Below are 20,902 nucleotides of genomic sequence, written 5' to 3'. Positions count from 1 at the left end.
TAGATTTAAATCTGAGTGAGAAGAGTGTCTCGTCCAGTGGGTTTTGTGAAATATTCTTGCTGCTGTCTGCCAACTTTGAAGCTGTTTGCTTTGTGGCAGGAGGGTGGTGGTGGTGGAAACTTGGGGCCATCAAAGGCATCCTCAGCTGCCTGTGTCTGCCAGCCCTTGCACCCCTGGGTGCAGGGTCCCCTCCTTCAGCACAGAGGGACAGACCAGGGACAGACCCTGGCTGCTGTGCCCAGGGTGCAGACTCCCGGCTTGGCTGGTTGGATTTCAGGTTTGGAGGCTCTTCTGCGGTGTGGGGACATGCAGGGGCCTGCCGAGCCTCTGCGCTCCCCGAGGAATGACAAGAGGCAGCATCCCACCGGCTGCACCGCCTCCCAATTAACCTAATGGGCTCCTTGTACAGACAAGACTCTGGGGTTTTGGGTTAGGATTTTTTTCCTTTCTTTTTTTCCTTAATTAGCTGGTTAAAGGAAGTCTTGGGATTCATCTTAGTTAACCAAAACACATTAGGACTACAGCGTTCTTGTTTTAGCAGGTTGTAAAGAGCCTTTTCTCCTCCTAGCAAAAGGGAAAGCCAAGCATCACAGCCCCCTTGCAGTGGAGCGTGGGCGCTTCTGCATGCTCCCCAGTCCCAGGTGGGTACCCACAGCTGCAGGCAGGGTGCCTTGGGATTAAACACTGCCTCCCTTGCCAAGGGAACCAGCCATCTGGGAAATGCTCCAAGCTTGCATCATCTTTGCGTCGTTTGTTGGCTTCATGTAGCTGCCCTGCCTGGACTGCATGGGCACTGCTGCTTGGAGCATGGGTCTTCCCTCTGGGGGAAGTGTGAAATGGCTCCGATGGGATGTGGGGCTGGGCTCAGGTCCTCTAAGAGTCAAGTCTGAGCCCTGGAGATGTTCAAAGCTGGGCTGGACGGGGCTTTGAGTGGTCTAGTGGAAAGTGTCCTTGCCCATGGCTGGGTAGCTGGAATTAAATGATCTCTAAGGGCTCTTTTCAACCCAAACCATTTTATGATTCATAAGATGTGCCACTCTGCACCACCCCTCCAGTGCTCAGAGTATTTTTTGTTTGATTGTTTAATTTATTTAACAATAAATGCTCTCAGGCACACTTCTCATCCAATGAAATGTGAAGCACTTTATTATTTGCACATTAGCGGGTTTCAATAGTCTGAAGATGGAGATTTCCATGCAGAGACTTGGCCTCTTTTCACTTGCTCTCTGAATTTAAGTAGTGGTGGAAAATGCACCATTTTGTACTTTCATCAGTGTTTTTTTAAGCTGTGCACACCCCTCTCCCCTCCAAATAAAAACCCACTGACAACTGTTTTCATACTACTGCCAGTGCATACAGACTGATTGCATTAATGTACTTCAGCTGAAGAATATTTTGTCACTTTGATTTTCTTTCCTGTCCCTGATCTAGATGATCAATGCAAGAAAAAATAATTGAAGTGACATCTTTCTTTGTGTCCACCTTAAAACCAATGCAAAGTGGTTTTCTAAATTACTTTTCAAATGTCTTCTGATGCAGTAAGGTAAGAGAGAGTGCAATTTATGGGAAAGCAAGAAGAAAATCTGCTGCCATCTGAGGCTGTTTTGTAGGAGGTATTTTTAGGATGACTCAGGCCTAAGGCCTGAGAATTGTTCTTGTCTTTAGCTGAAGGGAATAAATATGCTGATATTTTCCTCCCTGTTGTTTTGGTTAAATATTTGAAGATATAACTCTAGCCTTTCAGGCAAGATATAAGCTTGTAGTTTTAAAAGTTTTGATGTCATAGTCTGTTCTCAGCATCCATGGTCTGAATCTGCTAATTTTCCACTTACCTGTAAACAGAGTATTTGTGATTAAAAAACATTTTTATTGTTTTAGAGCAGCAATTGTACATCTTTAACAAGAAGCCCTTAAAAATCCCCTATTTACAGTGATACAGACACATGCAAATATATGCCATGAAAAATACTCATGTTTGGGTGTTTTACAAAAGCTTGGTGAACTTTTCACACTGACCACTCCCCTGTAAGCTTTCCTGGAGGCTTAAAAGTAGGTCTTCCTCAGTGGCTTCGTTCCTCTGTGTGTTGTCATTGCACGAGGCTGGGTGACTTGCTCAACAGGACAAAGTCATCTCACTCTGCTTCTCTGGGGACACTTGAGACAGCGAGATGGAAAAAAAAACCAAAACAAAACCCACAAACACCCAACTAGAAAATATATTGTGCTCCAGCTTAAATTGCTGTCAGAAGTTACCGGTTTTGTATTTTGCCAACTTCAAAGTTTCCAGTATTTATACTTTCCTGGCCAAAATTCCTAAACCTTTATTTTCCTTAACTTACTCTATAAGTGAGGCCTTTAAAATCTTTCTGGAAATTTGTAATGCATATCTTATACGTAGAATACCAGACATATTCAAGGTTTTATACATTAATGGGATCATCTCTTTGGAAAAAAACCCTGTAAATTACATTTTATTTGTGAATTAATTCAAATCTGTGAGGTTATATCTTTCAGTGAAGACCAAAAATAGAGACTGTAAAGCTGTTGAAAAATCTGTTTTATTTTTTCATTTAAAACCCCACCACAGCACCACCATATCTAATTCAGACTGTTGGTATCCTTGTAATGATCTGTCACAGCAGGAGGTGTGTAAAACAAGAAGGATATTTTTTACAGCATGCCAGTCTCCTTCCTTGCATTCCTAAAAAGCACAGTTCCATTATATATTTAAAAGCTCAAGGAATTCAATGATATTTCCACACAGCAGATACCTGCTGGGAGAGCTGTATCGGAGAATAACGTGAAAAGGTTTCATACTGGAGTCAGAAAAGCCATTGTGTGCATGTTGTTTCAATTTCTTTTACACATACACGGGCATGCCTGTGTAAATATAATTTATATATAAAATATAAATAAAACTATTACATGATGCTACTTGTGATTTGCATTTTTGGGGTATGCACCTGCCTGGGATAACCAAGAGCTGCTTCTGTGGCTCGTTGTACTGCTGTCACATGGAATCTCCATTCTCTACAGCGATGCGTATGATGATTTCCTCTTTCATTGCACCTCCACATTTTCCCCTCTAGTAAGTGCTTTGTGAGAATTGTCCCATCTTCAGTGAGAGTGTGTCTGTCACTGTCATTTGCTTCTAGATGTGTGCTACTCCAGGAGGCTGTCTGCTGAGGGTTGGGGCCATTAGGATAGGCCTTAGAGTAAAATAGTCGAGATGTGTAGTATTCTGGCAGAGTAAAATAGTCAGGATATGTACTATTCTGGCACTTTGGGGCAAATGAAGAGGGTGCCATACCTACCATGTATGAGAAATTTGCTTTAGTTAAATGGCTTTCTCTTATTCTAATAGAAGTAGATAATATTCCACTGATCCGGAAATGTTTCCTTTGTAAAATGTTCAGGTTAGACAGTATCACAGGTTTAATTCTGAAATTACATTAAACTAAACAATTTTTGTATTGGATAATATTATTTGCAATTAATAGAGGATTTCTTGGTTTCCGGTTCCACCTGGGCTTTATAAATTATTTTTTATGTGGTGTATTTTTGCTTATAAAGCATTTTCAAAGGCATGTACTGTTAGAGTATCTATAATATAATTATGACAGAGTATGGTATGTTGTCTGAAATAATTTTCCTTAAGATGTTTGACATACAGCTAATTTAATGGCACACAGGAGAAGGAGATGACTGGATAATATAAATTTGATGTAGTTAGCAAGTTATTGCTGGCATACGTGCGAGTTGGCAGAAGACCTGGGGAGGCTGCCTTTTGGTGTTGCTGGGGTACTTGGCTCTAAGCCTGCTCTTGCCACCTGCTCCATGGCCCTTGGGGATAACCCAGTTCTTCCCTCCAGCCTGAAACACAGCGGTTTGTCAGGCAGTTGCCTGTGCAGGATCTGTAGCTGTAAAATGCAGCAGGGTGGGAAGCAGCTGCCACAGATTTTGTACAATGGTTTGGACGTGCCCTGGTGCAATAGCCAAAGAGGTAGAGTGTGATGCTGGCCATTAGGAAGATGTGGGCCCTAACAAAACATTTAGTCCCGAACTGGTGTTAATACCCATGCCTCATTTACGGTCCAGATCACTGCTTTTGCTTTTCCAGCACCAACACCAAGATTTTTCAGTGTTCACAATGTTCAAAACTGTTCTGCACTGAGATACTGCCATAGGTGTGAAGAAATATACACAGCAAATATAAATCCTTGGGGAAAACATTTCAGGAGAGGCAGGAAGTGTAGAAGACTTTCTGGCTGTGTACCAAGCACCTGTTTATCTAGCTGTTATTTCTGTTATCTGTGGTTCTTTGTTTGGGATTACAAAGAACAAAGATGACAAAGAAATGGTTGGGTATTACTGATAGGAACTGATTTTTTTCCCCCAATAAGAGAGACAGAATATTCAGTTAAGGAGATCAAAGCCTTTAATCTATCTGGCAATCTCACATAGCATGATTCCAAAATACTTGAGTAATTTTTCTCTAAAAAGTAGGATGTTTGAATTTAAATGCATATATTTCTTATATTTATGCAAAATATGCAGATAATTGTTTTAATAATAAAACTACAGTTGTCTGTGTACTTAGGTGTAAGTTTTGTTGACAAAACATTTACTCTGAGAGTAGAAACACTGTATATTGTGGATTAAATTTATCTCTAAACATAGGGGAAGTGAGTTTGAGAGCCAAACTGTAGGTTTGATTTGTCGTCTTTTGGTAAAACCTACAGCTCAATTTACATAGGTAATTTGTTGATATTTACTTTTTCCTGTGCATTCATATATTTTATTGGCTGTGCTGCAACTTTGTAAATTGCTTATTCTGTCGCCTTTCTGTAAAGCAACTGTCTGTGGAAGACCTGTGTAAGATTGCTAGATACATTTTCCTCTGATAGTACTAGTGGCACATGTATATAAAAGATGCTTTGTTTACATTTCCTCTTATTTTTGTTGGAAATGGTTATTTACATCCTATTCTATTAGAAAAATTTATTAACACATTTAGCATTTCAGATGTAGTATTTAATCCAGGAAAGCATTAAATATTGAGTCTATTGTGTTTAAACTAAGCCTGCATAACTGGCTTGGTAGAGAGATGGTGAAGGATTGTGCTCTTTTTGAGTTGTGTTTGTCTTCAGCAGCCAGTAAGTCAGTACAAAAAGAAAATGTGATGAAACTTCCCTTTAAATATGTATGTATGTCTCACTAAGCCCAGGGGAAGCAGGAAAAGGTTTGGCTTTTAAAATTGCAGTGATAGTCTTTCTTGTGAGAGGCTCTGGGAGTCTGCTCAGTTAGCACCCTTGTGAGATGTTCTGCTTCGTTCTCTGGGACAATGTACAATGGAGTGAGGAGGTCTGGTACTTGTTCTGAAAAGCAAAAATGCAGAACCAGAGTGAGCTTGATAAAACTCAGTCTTAAAAGCTGCAAGAAGGGTTTGATTCAGTTATAATTATTTAGTTCTACTGAGGAAATAATCGATAAACAATATCAGACTTCAACTGTGAACAAATGGTTCCAACATGCTTGAGTGATTCAGCTGATAAATAATAGAGAAGTCATTTAAAACCACTTATTAAGAATTGTGTTGAAGAAAGAGCTATTTTTTTTAAACTTTGTGTTGTATAGCAAGGCTGAGTAAAATTCAGACTGAGTGAAGTCTCTATGATTGTAAAGAAAAAGGTGAGGACTTTGCAGAGCTGTCATCCTCCTCCTGTGTATGGTAACCATGAAGTCTGCCATTTCTTGAGTTGTGCCAATAGGGTCTGAGAGATTTAGGATGAATGTTCTTTCAGTTTAGTTTGATAAAAACTGACCCCAGGAGGGGAAAAGAAGAAAAAATAGTACAAGGAAAAAAGGTTTTCACAGGTATTTTAGAAAATCATCATTTACATCTGAAAGCCATGTTCCAGGCTCAGATCTTAAGTCTGTCAGGACATAGTTTGATGCTCAGAACATCAAGAGAGAGAGCTCAGCCTTTCACAGTGCTGCTGCTTCTTACCAACACAACCTTTTATCCTGAACACACTCAGAGGATTGTTTGCTGGCAAAAGAAAATTGGTCTCGAATTTTTATTCATTCAGTTGCACCTTTTCTTGCTTCTTGTTCTGCACATGCAAACATCCACACATGCAGAACAAGGACCCCCCTTTCCATGGGACCGTCTGTGCAACAGCAGGCAAAGCACAGCTCTCCTTCTAACACCAGTGTGTCTGAAGGGCAGCAGGTAAATCGCAAAGACAGACTGGGAGTAAAAGACTCAAGGCCTCCTTTTGCTCCTGCTCTCTGTGTGTGGGAATTTCTTGTCCTTTCACAGAGAGGAGTATGGTGGGGCTACAACTCGACCCCTGCTGTTCCCATGTGAGATTCTTGGCTCCGTTGCTTCACTTAGCAAATCCCCTTTGCTGCTCTTCTCACTATATTTAATGCAACATTGACTTCCTCTAGCAGCATTTTTCAAAAATGTATTGAAATATTCTGTAATACACTATAATACCTATTCCAAAGAGTCCCCTGACTGCACACATTATTATAGATGGTAGGAAGCTACAGTGGGATTAGCTGTTGACTGCAGATCTGATGCCAGTGCTTTTCTTTCTATGGTTCCATGTAATTTAACGTGTCAATAGCCTCCCTGGTAAAACATGATAAAATTTTATGTGGCTGTATTACTCATAATGTGCCACATAGTTACACGTGAATGATATCACTGCTAAAAATAAACAGATATTTCAAGACTGATCTCAGTAAATAACTTTATACAATCTTGCCTTTTTATGTATGTATTTTAATAATGACCTCTCTTTCTTGCAGACAAAATTGAAGAAGCACAAAAACAACTTAATGGAACAGAAGACCAACAGAGAGGTAATAACAACCCCCCCAAATAAAACAGAAAATAAATAAAGTATTCTGATCCTAGAGGCTGGTCCAAAGCCTTCCTGTGTCAGTGAAAAGACTTGGCTGGGCTGGGCACTGGATGAGGCCCTGGGCATGTCTGTCTGCAGATCAGAGGCTGTGTTTGTAATGTCCCATTTCAGCTGAGACACAAAGGCTTTGTTTTAACCATTCCAGTAGCTGCCTTGACCTTGATGAGATTGCTGAAGCTGTACCCTTGCTGACCACAGCCTGTGCTAACCCTTGGTTCATTATGTGATTTACCTAATAATTTATAATCATACTCAGTATATGGTGAGCAATATGTGATGATTTCCAACATATGCTGAGGAAGGGGACTGATCATCACAGCTTATTTTAAGAAACAGATGACCTGTGGCAGATTTAATCTGTGTGTTAGAGCTTAGAAAGCTGGTGCAAAGTCGTTGCATTTCAAGAATAGCTGACTGCAGTGATACGTGTTTGGTTGTGTGATAAATCTCATCTGCATACCATGGGGATGCCCAGACACAGAGTGGGGAGCCCAAACAGAACTTTGGCAGGTTACTACTGGGCCCATAATGAGAGAGACATGAGAGGTCCATCTCAGCTTGGAGGAGCACAGGGGCAGGAAGAAACTCAAGAGCTCAGAGAAAGAGTGATTTTGCCCAACCTCCTCTCAGGCCTGTGCCTGCAGAGCCCCAGCCCATGTCCAGGAGGGAAACTGTCACCATGCGCAGCTGGGGAGCAGCTCTGCAGCTCACTTCTTGGACTAACAATGTTGCTAGCTGGAGATGTGGGACACATTGGAGGACACAGGGGAAAAGCTTTTGGGGATTGTGTAATGCTCTGTACCAGCAACTGGAGTGGGGCTGATATGTCCAGGTGCAGCAGCTGAGGAGTCTGGGATCGAGGGGTGGCTACTGGGCAGACTGAGTTTCTGAGCTAAGTTGCTGGTGAGATCCACCTTGGATTCATAGATATATTTCCATTAGTGAACCTTTGCCCTGCTTAGCCAGATCAAGGAGCAGGATGAGGTAGGAGTGCTCAGAGTGTCTTTCCAGGATCTGTGTGTCCAGCCATATGTATGTACGTATGTATGGGGTGTGTGTGCTTGATCTGTGTATATATGTCCTTCTTGTGAAAACATTTTCAGCCTTACTGCTGGTTGGAGCTGGGGGAATGGAGCAGCAGCAGCCTCCCACTTCTCTTGGGCTGCTGGATTTGGCAGATGAGATATTTTTTAGTATTTGGTGTCAGTGCTTTGGCTTTTTCTGGGTAGGCATTCACCCTCCAGTGGTAGTGAGCTGCCCATCTGGCCTGTAACACATCTGTGAACAGTGTTGTAAATTGCTGATGCTCTGTCCTGGAAGGTTTATTATCTTTCAAAACAATGAACTTCAAAACTTTTTGAAGGGTAGAGAGCAGAAGACATACCCAAGTGGATTTCAGCACGGTCTCTCCAGTGCAGCATTTAGCCTCCAGTGGAGAGAGTAGGATGTACTGTTTAAGGACACCACATAAGCCTGGCCACTGTCTTTAGCCTCTTCCCCCTCTGAAGTCCACACACATTGAATGTAGGGATGTCTGCCTCAACCCTTTATTATCTAGACGTTCATGGAGCTGTTATCTATGAGTCCAGTTGATTAAATGCTGTTTGCACCCAACATTTTCTGGCAGCAAACTGCCGTAGTTCACTTGCAATGACATTAAAAAGACATGATTTTATCTTTTCTTCTCAATTTCCAAATTTTCTTCCATTTTCAACAGGTATGTCCTAGCTCAAGCACTGTGAATTGTTTAATAGAAGTTCTACACTCACCTTACCCACTGCCTTCATGGTTTTATAAATCTTGTCCATATGTTGCTCAGCTTTCTTCTCTCCAAACTTGTAGCTGGTATCATATTTCAAGATGTTTAATATAAACTGTCTCATATGAGTACCAGGACTGTGATGTTGCTCTATGTATTTGTAAAAGGTGGAAGAGATAAAGCATAAGTGGCTAGACAGCAGACCTTCAAATGTTCGGAGAGACTTTTAAATGAACTAGACCTTCTATTAGATCTTTCTTACATATTTCTATTAAGTGTATCATAGATAAGTGGTATTGTCATCCAAATGTGAAAACTTGGCACATAAAGTATAGCTGTCTGTTCTTGTTGCTGTTGGTCTCACAAAAGTAGTATTGCTCTGGATTATTTTTTGTGATGGACGTGTTCAAACCAAAGAGAAGCTAACCTCTGCTTTCAGGCATTTGTTCTCACGTGTGGCCCAGTAACCTCTTTGCATAGAGGAAGATAAATTCTCTAGGGTAAACTTAGCAATGTACTCTGAAAGGGATGGGGTTACAAAGGTTTATGTGGTGGTAGCACTCAGCTTTCAGGCATCTCAGAATCAAAGAGAGATTTGATTTAATTTTTGGCCTCTAGCCTAAATTCTTACATCTGGAAATAGAAAAATAAATTTTTACATTGAAAACTGATATAGAAATAAGTTACTCTTTTCAAATTAAAATTGCCCTCTACCACTGTGGGGTTTTTTTTGGTTTCTTAAATGCCTGAATAGATCACATTCTTGGTAATATGAAGTAAACAAAATTATTTATTTGAAGCTTTAGACTCTGAAGGCTGCTGAAAAAAAGAAAATACATGTTTTGAGCTAAACAAGTAAAAAAAATATGCACATATTCACATAAGTTACTGTAATCACAATCCAGTGTATACAGATTTGTGTGAAGTATGATTGTATATTTTTCCCCTTGGTTAATTTATTTTGGTTTTCAGTTCATCTAGATCACTTTAGATTTGTTTATTTCCTATCTGGAATGATTAAGAAAAGTAATTTTGTGGAGTTTATCATAAGTTAACTGCTGCTGTGTCAGAGGAGCTGTCAGTGGCACAATGTATTTGTGGGGAGGAGTTTTTCATACGTTTATTCATGCTGAGTTTCTACTGAATAGCATTGTGCTCTGATCAGTCATAACTTTATACATGTGTGGGATTTAATTGAATTTAATTGACTACAGAAATACATGTATTTAACACCTCAGTTTGCCATTAGCTATAGTAATCCAATTAAGTGCAAATTGGAGTAAGACTCAAGCACAAATGAGACAGCAAATGGGCAGACATAGTTTTCAAGTTTGTACTTTGGTTATTTAGTATAAAGTTGCAGCTGCTTTTTTATTTTTTGAAGTGAAAAATAACTCAAATGGCCTTGATTTAAATAATCACTTGAGACGAGAAACACGTTCATTAGGGGCTGTGCTCAGCTGCCTGCTCAGCGACTGTGCAAGGTGGCTGATTCTCATGTCTTTTCATTTTCTCTCTGCTGCCCAATTGCCACTCTGAATTTTCAGGAGGAGAAACTTCTCCTTATTTTTGCCAGTATCTCCCAACGCTCTTTCACACCTGAGTGTGCCCCTACTTTGGGGCTGAATTTCAACTTCTGACCCAGGGTTTAATTAGTGTGATAAAGAAGGTCTTGCTCCACATGGTGTTCTTTAAAACCTGAAAGGGATGATGAGCTTGAACTACACAAGATCTCTCCTTGAGAATGGAGTGAAAGTTTTCTGTGGTGCAGGACTCAGTGGATATTATGGACTGGAAAGCTTTCAGGTGAATGCAACTGCTTTATCTTTAACCTGTCAGTGGCCATCCTGCTTCCAAGGATGTCTCTGTGTCTTCCTTCCAGACAAGTTAAGTCAAGTTCTGTCAGATTGTGATCACCACAGAGACATCTGATTTGGTCATCCTCAGAAACAGTCCAGCCTCTGAAGTGCTGTAAGCATTTTGTTCCCTGCTTTATTCATTGCAGCAGTTCTTTGCCTGTCACAGCACTCTAGGTCCTCAGTACATCAGCGCCACCAAGACTGTCATTGTGTCCCTAAGGACGAGTGAAACTAACTTGGCTGGCTCCAGACTTGGTGTCAGCAATGCTGACTGTCACCTAAATCTCTCTCTTTCTCTGCTTTTGAAAATGTTCAGGGAACTCAAATTGGTGACAAACTCTAGCAGCACCAAGATTTGCCAGAAATTGGATGAAATTTTTCCAAAAGGACCATCTCATGGCCTGATATATACTCTGTATTGCCTACCAGTCCTGGAGTCTCTCAGGCTGTTAGGACTCCATCATTTCAATTGCTTCTTGCCATGTCACAACCAAAAAAGATAAACTGGGTAAGATGGAAGATGGATTTCTTCATTCTCCTTCTCATTCATGGCTATTGCTGTGTCCTCAGACTGTAGGGTGGTCTGGGATGGACTGGGGATATGCATGTGTTCATCAGCGTCATTGGAGTTTAGACTTGCAGGCTGTCCTGGTTGTTTGTCAAGTGTGAATTCATCCCTCCAAATAAGCTGCTGTGCTTGTTAGATCGAGTTTTTGTCTTCCTGCAGTATCAAGGTTTAGCCCCAGCTGGCAACTAAGCCCCACCCAGCCACTCGCTCACTCCCCCACAGTGAGATGGCGGGGAGAATCACTATAATAAAAGTGACAAAAGTAGATGGAGATAAACACAGCTGAATAGGTAAAGCAAGAGGCACTCAAGCAAAGCAAAACTAATAACTCATTTACCACTTCCTATCAGCAGGCAGGTGTTCTTCCACTCCAGGAAAGCAGAGGTGCACTGGCATTTGTCCAGTGAAAAATGACATCATTCCTCCTGTCCACCTCCTTTTCTCCTTCTTCATCCAGCTTTATATGCTGAGCATCATGCCATATGGTCTGGAGTATCCCTTGGGTCAGCTGGGGTGACCTGTCCTGGCTGTGTCACCTCCCAGCTCCTTGAGCACCCCCAGCCTACTTGCTGGTAGGGTGATGTGAGGAGCAGAAGAGGCCCTGACACAGTGCAAGCCCTGGTCAGGAGGAATGGAAACATCGCTGTGTTACCAACCCTGTGTTCAGCACAAATCCAAAACAGAGCTTCCTATGAGCCTCTGTGAAAATTAGCTGAAGCCCAGGCATAATGAGCACATGCAGGAAAGGGGGAGATGGGTGTATTGTCTGTAGCTATTCAATAGGTAAAATTTTAAACAGGTTACTGATTGTCTCTGCAGGCTGTATAACAAATACACCCTGAGCTCATGCTTCCAGACCTTCTAAGGGTATGCAGGCATCTGCTAGTCTCTTCTCCTGATTTCTTCCCAGAAAGGTATCTCTCTTTTTCTCTTTCTAGCTTCAAGGAAAAGCACTTGCCTTTTTTTTTTTTTTTAATATATATATACAAATATATATATATATATGTATGTATTTGAGGCTTTGTGTTACATGTTACCTCAAAAATTGCAACTGACTTTATTCAGACGAAGCATGGGAATAGCTTCCCTTCAAGATCTGTGCTCCATAGCATGAAGGAGGAGGATCCATGTTCTAGTGGCTCAGTTTGTTGCAGCATACCTAGTCTCACCCCAGAAAAGGCAATGCCATAAATAGCAGAAAGGAATAAGCTGTTTCTTAAGTTTTAGATCAGTGCGTTGTGTTGGTCCCTTGCAGTTTGCCAGTTCTGATAGTGATACTCATTTTGGAGCACCCTCTTGAGTTAAAGGGTCTGTGCAGAAGTCTATTTAGCACCCATTTGCATCTGTTATTTGCATATCAGTCAAATTGCTGTAGTTTCTCACTCCATGCTTTCCACATTCCTTAAAGAGCTTTTTCAGTTTCTTGCCTTCAGCTGGAGATGCAGGAATTTAAACACTAAGCTGTTCATTCTTCTGTATCATCAGTTTTAGATCCTCAGCATAGCTTGTCACTTTCTACTCTGTGAAAATGCATTTCTAAGTTGCTCTCATTTATTCCTGAGGCCAGTTGTGGCAGATCTGTCTCGGTGATACCATTCCCTTTCAGAGGTACCACAGGTTTGTCCTTAAGACAGTATCATAATTTCACTCAGATCAGCTCCCTTTCCAGAGTCTTATGCTTTGATATTAGTAGAGCCTCTTCACATTTATCTTGAGATACAGGAACATTGTTGGCAGGTTCAAGAGCTTTACTTAACTTGTTCAGTGATTGTTCAAATGACCGTAGGTTCTGTCAGTGGTCACTGGGAAACCACCTCAACAGAACCTTTCAAAGCCCTGGTTTGGACTCCAGCAAGGTCCTAGCAACTTCTGGGGTGCTGTTGAAGTACACCTTTATGTCCAGCGTCTGTCATGGAGCTGCCTGAAGCCTTCATCATCTTTTTCAGCAGATGCTGATCTGTCTCTGAAGCATAAAGGCTGAAACAGTGTTTGGTGGAGTGTCTCTAGTCGCTGCTTGCATGCAGAACATGACTCTCCATTTGCTTCCTTCAGTCCCAGTGTAGCTGTGTGGAGCCACCCGTGGGGTGAAAGGACCTTTGAGCTGTTGCGCAAAGAAAGGGAAAGAGATTGCGTTCACCACCAGATACTCTCTGAGATGCACAATCCACATGCACATATGTTCCCCTCCCACACTTGCAGTCCCTTCAAAGCAGTGTGTTGGCATGGAAGAGAGGCAACCAAAATTAAATGCCCTTTACCTTGTTTGCCCATCTGCTGTTTTTTTAACCAGAATGTTATTTTTTTCATAAACTGAACAGCACTGAGATTTGAGTGAGAAGGTTTGTCTTTATAAATGTGACCATGAGACTTAGTTCACAAATGTGTGTTCTGCTGCAGATTCATGGTAGACATATTTTGTATCTTCAGAGTTATTCCAAACCATTCCCAGTTTATTATTCCTCTTTTTAAATTACTGCATGTAGTTGGGAAAATTATAGAGGGAGTTTGAAATAAATTATTACAGATACAACAGCATTCTGCTTAGATAAACAAAACATTGCATATGTCTTACCTTAAAGATTGCTGCTGTTTTCATGTTGTCACATTCCAGCTTACAAACAACTCACCAGCCCATCTGGCCCCAAAGGAGCAGCCAGGTCCTTTCCATTCTCTCCCCGCCTCACAGGCACTCCCATTCCTGCCTTTTGCCACTACACGTCTCCAGAAAAAGCTGGTGGGAGCACTCCGTGCGGGTGATATGCCCTGCTCCCTAGGCCATCACAGAATCATAGAATGGTTTGGCTTGGAAGGGACCTTAAAAGTCATCTAGTTCTAGCCTCTTCTAAACTCCCTGCCATGGGCAGCACCACCTTTCACTAGACTAGGTTGCGCAAAGGCTCATCAAACCTGGCACTGAATGCAGCCAGACAGCTGCAGTAAGTACTGTATTCTTTCACCTGGGGGAAACAGGAATTAGAATGAGAAGGGGAGATAGCAAACAAAAATCTGGAAATGTGATGCTAGACAATTTATATGTTTGATTTACTAGCTTAGCATGATGTCATCCTCCACAGATGCTTGCCTGAATTTTTCCAGGAGGTTCGAAAGGCACAGGAACTCTCTGGATTCTTTGCTCTTGTGTGGTACTATCATTTGCTGCTGTGGGTACTATCATTAGTCCAAAACATTTTCTTTCCATTTTGTATTTGTAGGAAACTGTCTTACTTTTTGGGCAAGGTACATAACTAAGATCCAAAGTTCCATTTGATTCTTTTATCTTTTCATCGTTATCTTCAGCAACCCTATGGGCTAGAAATACAGTCATTCTAAATGGAAGTATATAATCTTCAAAAATTTCAAGTTGCAATAATGCTGTGTTTGTTACTTAATGCTGGTGAGAGGAATAGTGGGGTTTTTTTGGGGGGGGGGGGGTTGGGGGTTTTCTGGCTGGTTTGGTTTTTTTGTTGGTTTTTTTTTGTTTGTTTGTTTTGGGGGGGTTTTTTGTTTGTTTGGGTTTTTTTGCATACACCAGAACTACCTAGCTTTTCCTTTCCAAGTGTTCAAAACTACCACTTAGCAGTGGGATTTCAAGCAATTCACTTGTGCATTTTCCTGATACCTGATTTCAAGTATTTGTATCTGCATTTAAGTATGTCAGTACATCTATCTGAGAGGTAGTTTATTTAAATTATATGTCAATCTATAAGGCTTTAATTCAAAACTGAAATGTCTTCCTAAAATATTTACATCAGCTCAGACATCTATGATTGGCTTAATGCAGGAACTCTTCGTGCCTATAGCTCATGTCAGACAAGATCTCACGTTTTCATAAAGTCACATCTATTCTTATAATCTCTGATGTTTTCACATTGAAGAAATGTTGCGTGCTGCTAATAACAACAGTGACAACTTGAAAGGTCCCTTCTGTCTTCAGGCACATTGAATGCAGGGGTTTGTGCCCACAAAGAACAGTGAGAAAACTCTCCTGACTTGTGTGGGAACAGAAATAGTCTCTGATATTCTTTAACCTCATTTTTCTTTGCTCGTCTTCAACAGTTAAGTACATTTTAATGTCCGCACTTAGCTGGTGGGGGCAAACTGATAAAATGGAGATGTTTACATGTTCTGTGCTCAGAGAGACAATGTTAGAATATGGGCTTGACCCAGGGAAGTTTTCTGGCTCCTGTGAACCTCCTGTATTGTGAGTCAATGTCTGTATCTGTTATTTCTATTTTAATTTTCTTCGATTAGTACATTTAGTTTAGACTACTAGCAGATGAAATCTGCTTGGTATATCCACTGCTGGTGCTAGACATAGCTGGAGCTGGTGTTGTTTTGACAGGCAGACGAACAGATTTACTGTTTTCAATTGAAAATTTCATCCTTTGGAGCTATTATGAGAACCTGGTTAAAACATTAATGGGATATTAAAGTAATAGTATTTTGACTTCTCCTGACAAGTATGGCAAATTTTCTGAGTGACAGTTCAGCAAAAGAGATTCCAACCTGCAAGTATAATTTTCAAAGGGACATTTTACAAATTAACATTATAAAACAATCATTGGAAAAGCATCTTCCTGATAGTAAATGGAAAATACCTATTCCAAATCCATTGTACAGTACATTGTTAAATCAGTGGCTATGTTTTCAGACAAAGCAACATTTTGAGCTTAGTCCTGCTTTAATGAATAGAAGGATTTCTTTCAACTTTATAGAATCTGAGGCCAGAACAAGCTCATTTTTGTGGTGGGAGGATGCTGAGCTAACAAACTGGCTAATTTGAGAGCATACCTACGCACACGCGCATAGTAAATTCAATAGGGTGCTAATTTTAGCTGATGCGAGCTGGGAGCAAGCCAGTTGTGGAAATGCAAGGTTTTTTCTTGTTAGCTTCCTTGTAGTCTGCCTTGCATATGAGTAATGAGTGGGGTTTTTTCATGCTTTCCTGATACTCCTTTAGCTCAGGGAGTTGTCAGTTTCCTTTAGTCTGCTTTGGAAGGGAAAATATAATATATAAATGGATGATGAGTGATGAGTTGGATAAAATGTATCATACTCTGGTAACTATATGCTTATGGGCTGACTTGGATGGAGCGTTTCCTAGGAATCTCCATGAATGTATGGATGTGTGAGAGGGCAAAAAGAGAGACTGTGCACATTTGTGGATAAAGTGCAGGTGAGGCTGGGGGAAGGACTCTTGAGTAGCTCGGAGGTCTCAGAACTGGGGGCTTCCCACTGATGCTGAAGCAAACCTACCCTGGGGAGATCATCATTCCCGCCTGCAGCACAACAAAACCAGTTTCCACAGTCTGGATATTCCTTGGTTAGAACATCCCTTGCATCTAGATTTCAGTCAAATGGACTTTTACTCTACTTTTATCGTGTTCACAGCACCATTTAGTCCCAAAAGAAAGACCTGCTGTATGGGACTATTCTTGCTCTTTTTGCCAAAACTCCTATTCCTTTCTCTGTCTTTAAATAAGGTTGTTAGGTGTGAGCTCTTTCCTACTCTTCATTCATAGTGAGTTGCTACAGCAGTATGGAAATTGCTCCATTTGATCCCTGCTTTTCAAATGGAGGATTATGTTAAAGAAATGCAGAGAATGCGACTAAGGACCTTGTTCTGTTTGAACATCATTATGTGCAAGGATGGTTTAGTTAACATCTTCTTCCTTTCATTTCTGTTTTTTCTCCCGAGATTCATGTTTGGATATTTTGTATTCAGTGTCTCATCTGACCACATAGCAGTTGCTCTCTGCTGAAAACCCTTAAACTGGCTGCTGTGTCATCAGCCTATCATTCTGTTTTCATGGTCTTTCTTCTTCAGCAGTGTTAGAGATGAAAGTTGTTCTAATGATTTGCTAGCCAAATCCTAACTTTCTAGTAACAACTGGACATCCTTAAGTTAAAAACAGGTACTTTAGTTGTGAAACTGTTGACAATATTGCCTGACACTCAAAAGAAAAATTCAGGATGTCGTTGAGCTATTTTAGTTAATGTCTGGCAGTGTACTTTCTTTAACTATTTATATTTAAGCAGCTTTTATTTTTACATGGATAATTAGGTGGAACTGGTTTCTGCTTTAGCTTTGACTGGGTTGTCATTAATATGCCTTTTGGGAGGCATCATGTCTTTTTGGTTGTCTTTGGACTGCCCAGCAAGGAAGAGCTGCTCAGGCCGTGATTGCTGGTGATGTGAGCTACCATAGCATGGTCTCGCCACTTTCTCCTAGTCAATGTGCTTTATCTTAACAGCACTTAAAATGTGATTACTTTTCTTAGATTAGTATGAAGGGTTCTGTGTAGATTAGGAATATAGAGCTTTTAGAGGGCTATAATGCAGAGCCAGTACATGAATGCCATAGGGCTACTTAATATGGCAAATATTTTTAATTTTTTCAGGGTGTTTAAAATGCTGTGGTATATGCCCTTGCTAAATGTTCATACATTGCCATTTCATGTGTGTAGTTAGACATTAACCATAGCCTGTGTGGTCAGTGTCTGCTGTTTTTGCATTGCCTTTCCTCTGTGTTTCAGTGTCAAGTCCTATAAAACTTCACAGTGGTTCAGCCTCTGCTGGTTTCTTACACCATAATAGTGGGAAATCTTGATCAGTATCAAATGTCATGTTTCATTTGATGTGTGTCATGCTGGGCAGGAAATTAATTGTTTTGGGGGAATACAGAAATTCTATTTCCCTTTGGTCAGAGATTTTCAGATGTGTTGAAGTGTTGCATTTGATTCCTTTTTGCATATGGATGTTGGAATTTCTCAGTTGAGGCCCTTGTGTTACCTCAGTTGTCAGATGTTTATTGCTGTTTGATTTTCAGGGTCTTCCTCATCAAGCATGCTGATTTTATGGCTAAAAAACTGCTGGTTGTTACTTTCTTCACTTGAGTTGCAAGATGTACTAAATGAGACCAAACTGTTCTAAAGAAGGTGTTTCTTGGTCTTGTTAGCAATCATGTCCTTTCCACCTCATCAGAAGGTGTCTTAATGTGAGTAGCCATGACTTGAAAAGGTGCCACCAGAAAGACAGCTCCAGACTGCAGCTTATCATTTACTCTTTACCTGTCCCAAGGCCAAACAAGAATTGGCAGGCTCCCACATCTGAGGTGAAACTGTATCATGGGAGAACTTCCTGATAAGTCCAAGCCTTGTGCCTGGGGGCGAAGGTGTCTCCGTTTCTTTATGCTAAAATGTTATTGCACAATTTATAATGCTAATCCACTCTGCTCTCTGCCCTCGAAATGGTATTTCACCATATGTAAGGACTAGCCCAGAGGACACGTTTGTGGCTGGAACCTTTAAACCTGTCAGGTGCTTTATTTCACTTAGGAGGTTATGTATGTTCCTGTTTCTTGGTGGGGGGAACCTTTTATGGTTTGAATTAAGAACTGGATCGTATCTGTGTCTCTTCACTGTAGCTTCGATCAGTCCAGAACATTTTTCTCCCCTTTTAGCTTCAGTGTAACTTTGCAACTTAAACACTGGTGAGGGCGGTCCTGAAAGCTGGGAGCTGAGGAGCCCCCTTGCTCACTCCCACATCAGCTTCACTCTCCCTCACAGGAGAAGTACAGGCAGGCCTATTATTTCAAGGAAACATTACTCAAAGGCAAGAAATACTTCTTCCTTTCCTCGATGTTACATTCATAGGTAACATACCTTCACAATTCATTCCTATAAATATGGAATTCGTGGAAACAGTAGATTGTGTAGTTTAAACTTTACCGTTTGTACTAGACATTATTAAATAATGTTTGCCAGTTCTTAGCAATTACTTGGTTTTAGTAGCTAGAAATATGGGTATTTCTTGGAATGTCGGTAGTTGAAACCCCCAAAATTCCATATGAGCAGAATGTTTTTATATTGTATTGTTTTTGTTGAGATGCCTGTTATTTTTGCCATTAGTAAGATGAAATGTGAACAGAATTTAGTGGTGGAATTTGTTTCACGATGCTAAAAGTCACAAATGGGGAAAGGAATTAAGCAAAAAGGAAAAGAGAAAAGCAGGATTCCTGGGGATGCTGTTTCTGGTGTAGCAAGAGAATGTATCATTGGTGTGTATTCTGATGGTGGTGACTTAACAAGATGAAGACCTATGGAAGCATGCAAACGGTGTCTTGGGTATGAATGTGAGCAAAAGTACTTTGCAGACATTCAGCTTGATCTATTCCAGTCTCATAACAATGGAAGTTGATGCAAGCTCTGATAATGATGATGAAATGGCTTATATTTTAAAGTTGGGGGCAAGGAGACACTGTTTCCCGCAGTACTGGTGTATCTAGGGGGGATTGGCAAGGTCTGGCTAGGTGGACACCCAGAGGAGTGGTTCAACAGGTAGAAATGCAAAGCCCTGCACCCAGGTGGGAGAAGCCCCAGGCTGGGGTCTGACAAGCCAAGAGCAGCTCTGTGGAAAGATCCTGGGGATGTGGTGGGCAGCAAGCTGGGCACCCACCAGCAGCACACCTGGCTGCAGGGGAGACCACAGCATCCTGGGCTGCGTGGATGAAAGCATGACCAGATCAGGGGAAGGAATTGCCTGCCTCTACTCAGCAATCCTTAGACCACTTTTAGATACTCGAGTTACACCAGCAGCGTCCCACTCCCCTCAGTGCAGGAGGAACATCAGAAACCTGGAGTGAGTTCAGTGTTGAGGCACCACAGCCATCAGGGCTGGAGCATTTGTCCTCTGAAGAGAAGCTCAGGGCTCATTCAGGCTTGAGAAAAGGTGGTTTTGGAGATGGTTATCATGGAGTCAGATTCTTCACAGTGGAGAATGGTGAGAGGATGAGAGGCAATAGGAACAAGTTGAAACAAGAGTGATGAAAACTGGTTTGTTCCCCATGAGGACAGTCAAGTAGTGGAAGGTGTTGTGCACAGAAACTGTGTAGATTCTCTCCTTGTAGGTTTCCAATATTTTATGGTTCATAGCCCTATGGACTCAGGTCTGATCCCATAGTTGGCCCTAATTTGAGCAGGAGGCTGGGCTAGAGATTTTATGAGGTCCCTTCCCACCTGAATTGTTTTGTGATGGTATGAAATACCCATTTTCAGTTTGGAAAACTCACTCAGTGGCAGAGGTACTGGATGTGATTTCTTGGTGTGGATAGATCAATGTATATTTTCCTGTACAATTACTTTTAATATATGAACTCGAGAAACATTGATTTTGTGGACTTGTCAGGGGGCATTAAAATCTAATTTGATTTTACAAAAATGTGTGCTGTCATCAAAGTTAGTGGCACTACTCAAATGGGTGCAAGTTAGTGCACTACTCAAAGTTAGTGGCACTACTCAAATGGCACTACATATTAATGCATGTGCACCTTTCCTGGAGGTTCTGTTAATAGGATATTAGGTATTTTGGTTAATAATGAGAAATTACACTGACAAAATAGTCATTCCAGTACAAAAATCTGATGGGAAATGACCCTTGAAAGAGCATTTGGGAACCTCTGCGTGACAGCCAGTACAATACCTTTGATGGGTCACATATCAATATTGTCTGTTAAAAACACACACAAAAAAAAAAAAAAAAAAAAAAAAAAAAAAAATCATGTGCTTACAGACATTGTGAAATCCTGAAGCCATACTCAATTTATCCATGCCCTATGGAATCAGCTGCTGCTTGCTGGTATGAGCTAAAGGACAGACTTTGGCACAGAGGAACACTTGATCCAATCCCTGTCATACTGCTTTAGCCTTTGAATGTCAAAGTTCCTCCCTACTTTTCTTTTCAACTAATTCATGTTAAAATGTGCTTTACATACAAATCC

The 20,902-nt window shown here is 41.0% G+C and overlaps 1 protein-coding gene across 5 annotated transcripts in view; it reads left to right on the top strand.

Annotated features, from left to right (window-relative positions):
* The window catches only part of HIVEP1 (HIVEP zinc finger 1), a 120,888-nt gene that overhangs the window by 62,844 nt on the left and 37,142 nt on the right, over positions 1 to 20,902 (top strand). For 4 of the 5 annotated variants that reach the window (XM_066324618.1, XM_066324612.1, XM_066324627.1 and 1 more), the window contains one exon: positions 6,823 to 6,876. The exons of the other annotated variant lie outside the window; for it this stretch is intronic. In XM_066324618.1, coding sequence (XP_066180715.1) covers positions 6,823 to 6,876 — 54 coding nt within the window. The remainder of the gene's footprint in view (positions 1 to 6,822; positions 6,877 to 20,902) is intronic. 5 annotated transcript variants of the gene reach the window in all.

This window comes from Sylvia atricapilla, chromosome 1 (assembly GCF_009819655.1).
Source record: "Sylvia atricapilla isolate bSylAtr1 chromosome 1, bSylAtr1.pri, whole genome shotgun sequence".
Taxonomy (NCBI): domain Eukaryota; kingdom Metazoa; phylum Chordata; class Aves; order Passeriformes; family Sylviidae; genus Sylvia; species Sylvia atricapilla.
The sequence above is the reverse complement of the archived record's forward strand: the minus strand, read 5'-3'. Positions and strand labels throughout refer to the sequence as shown.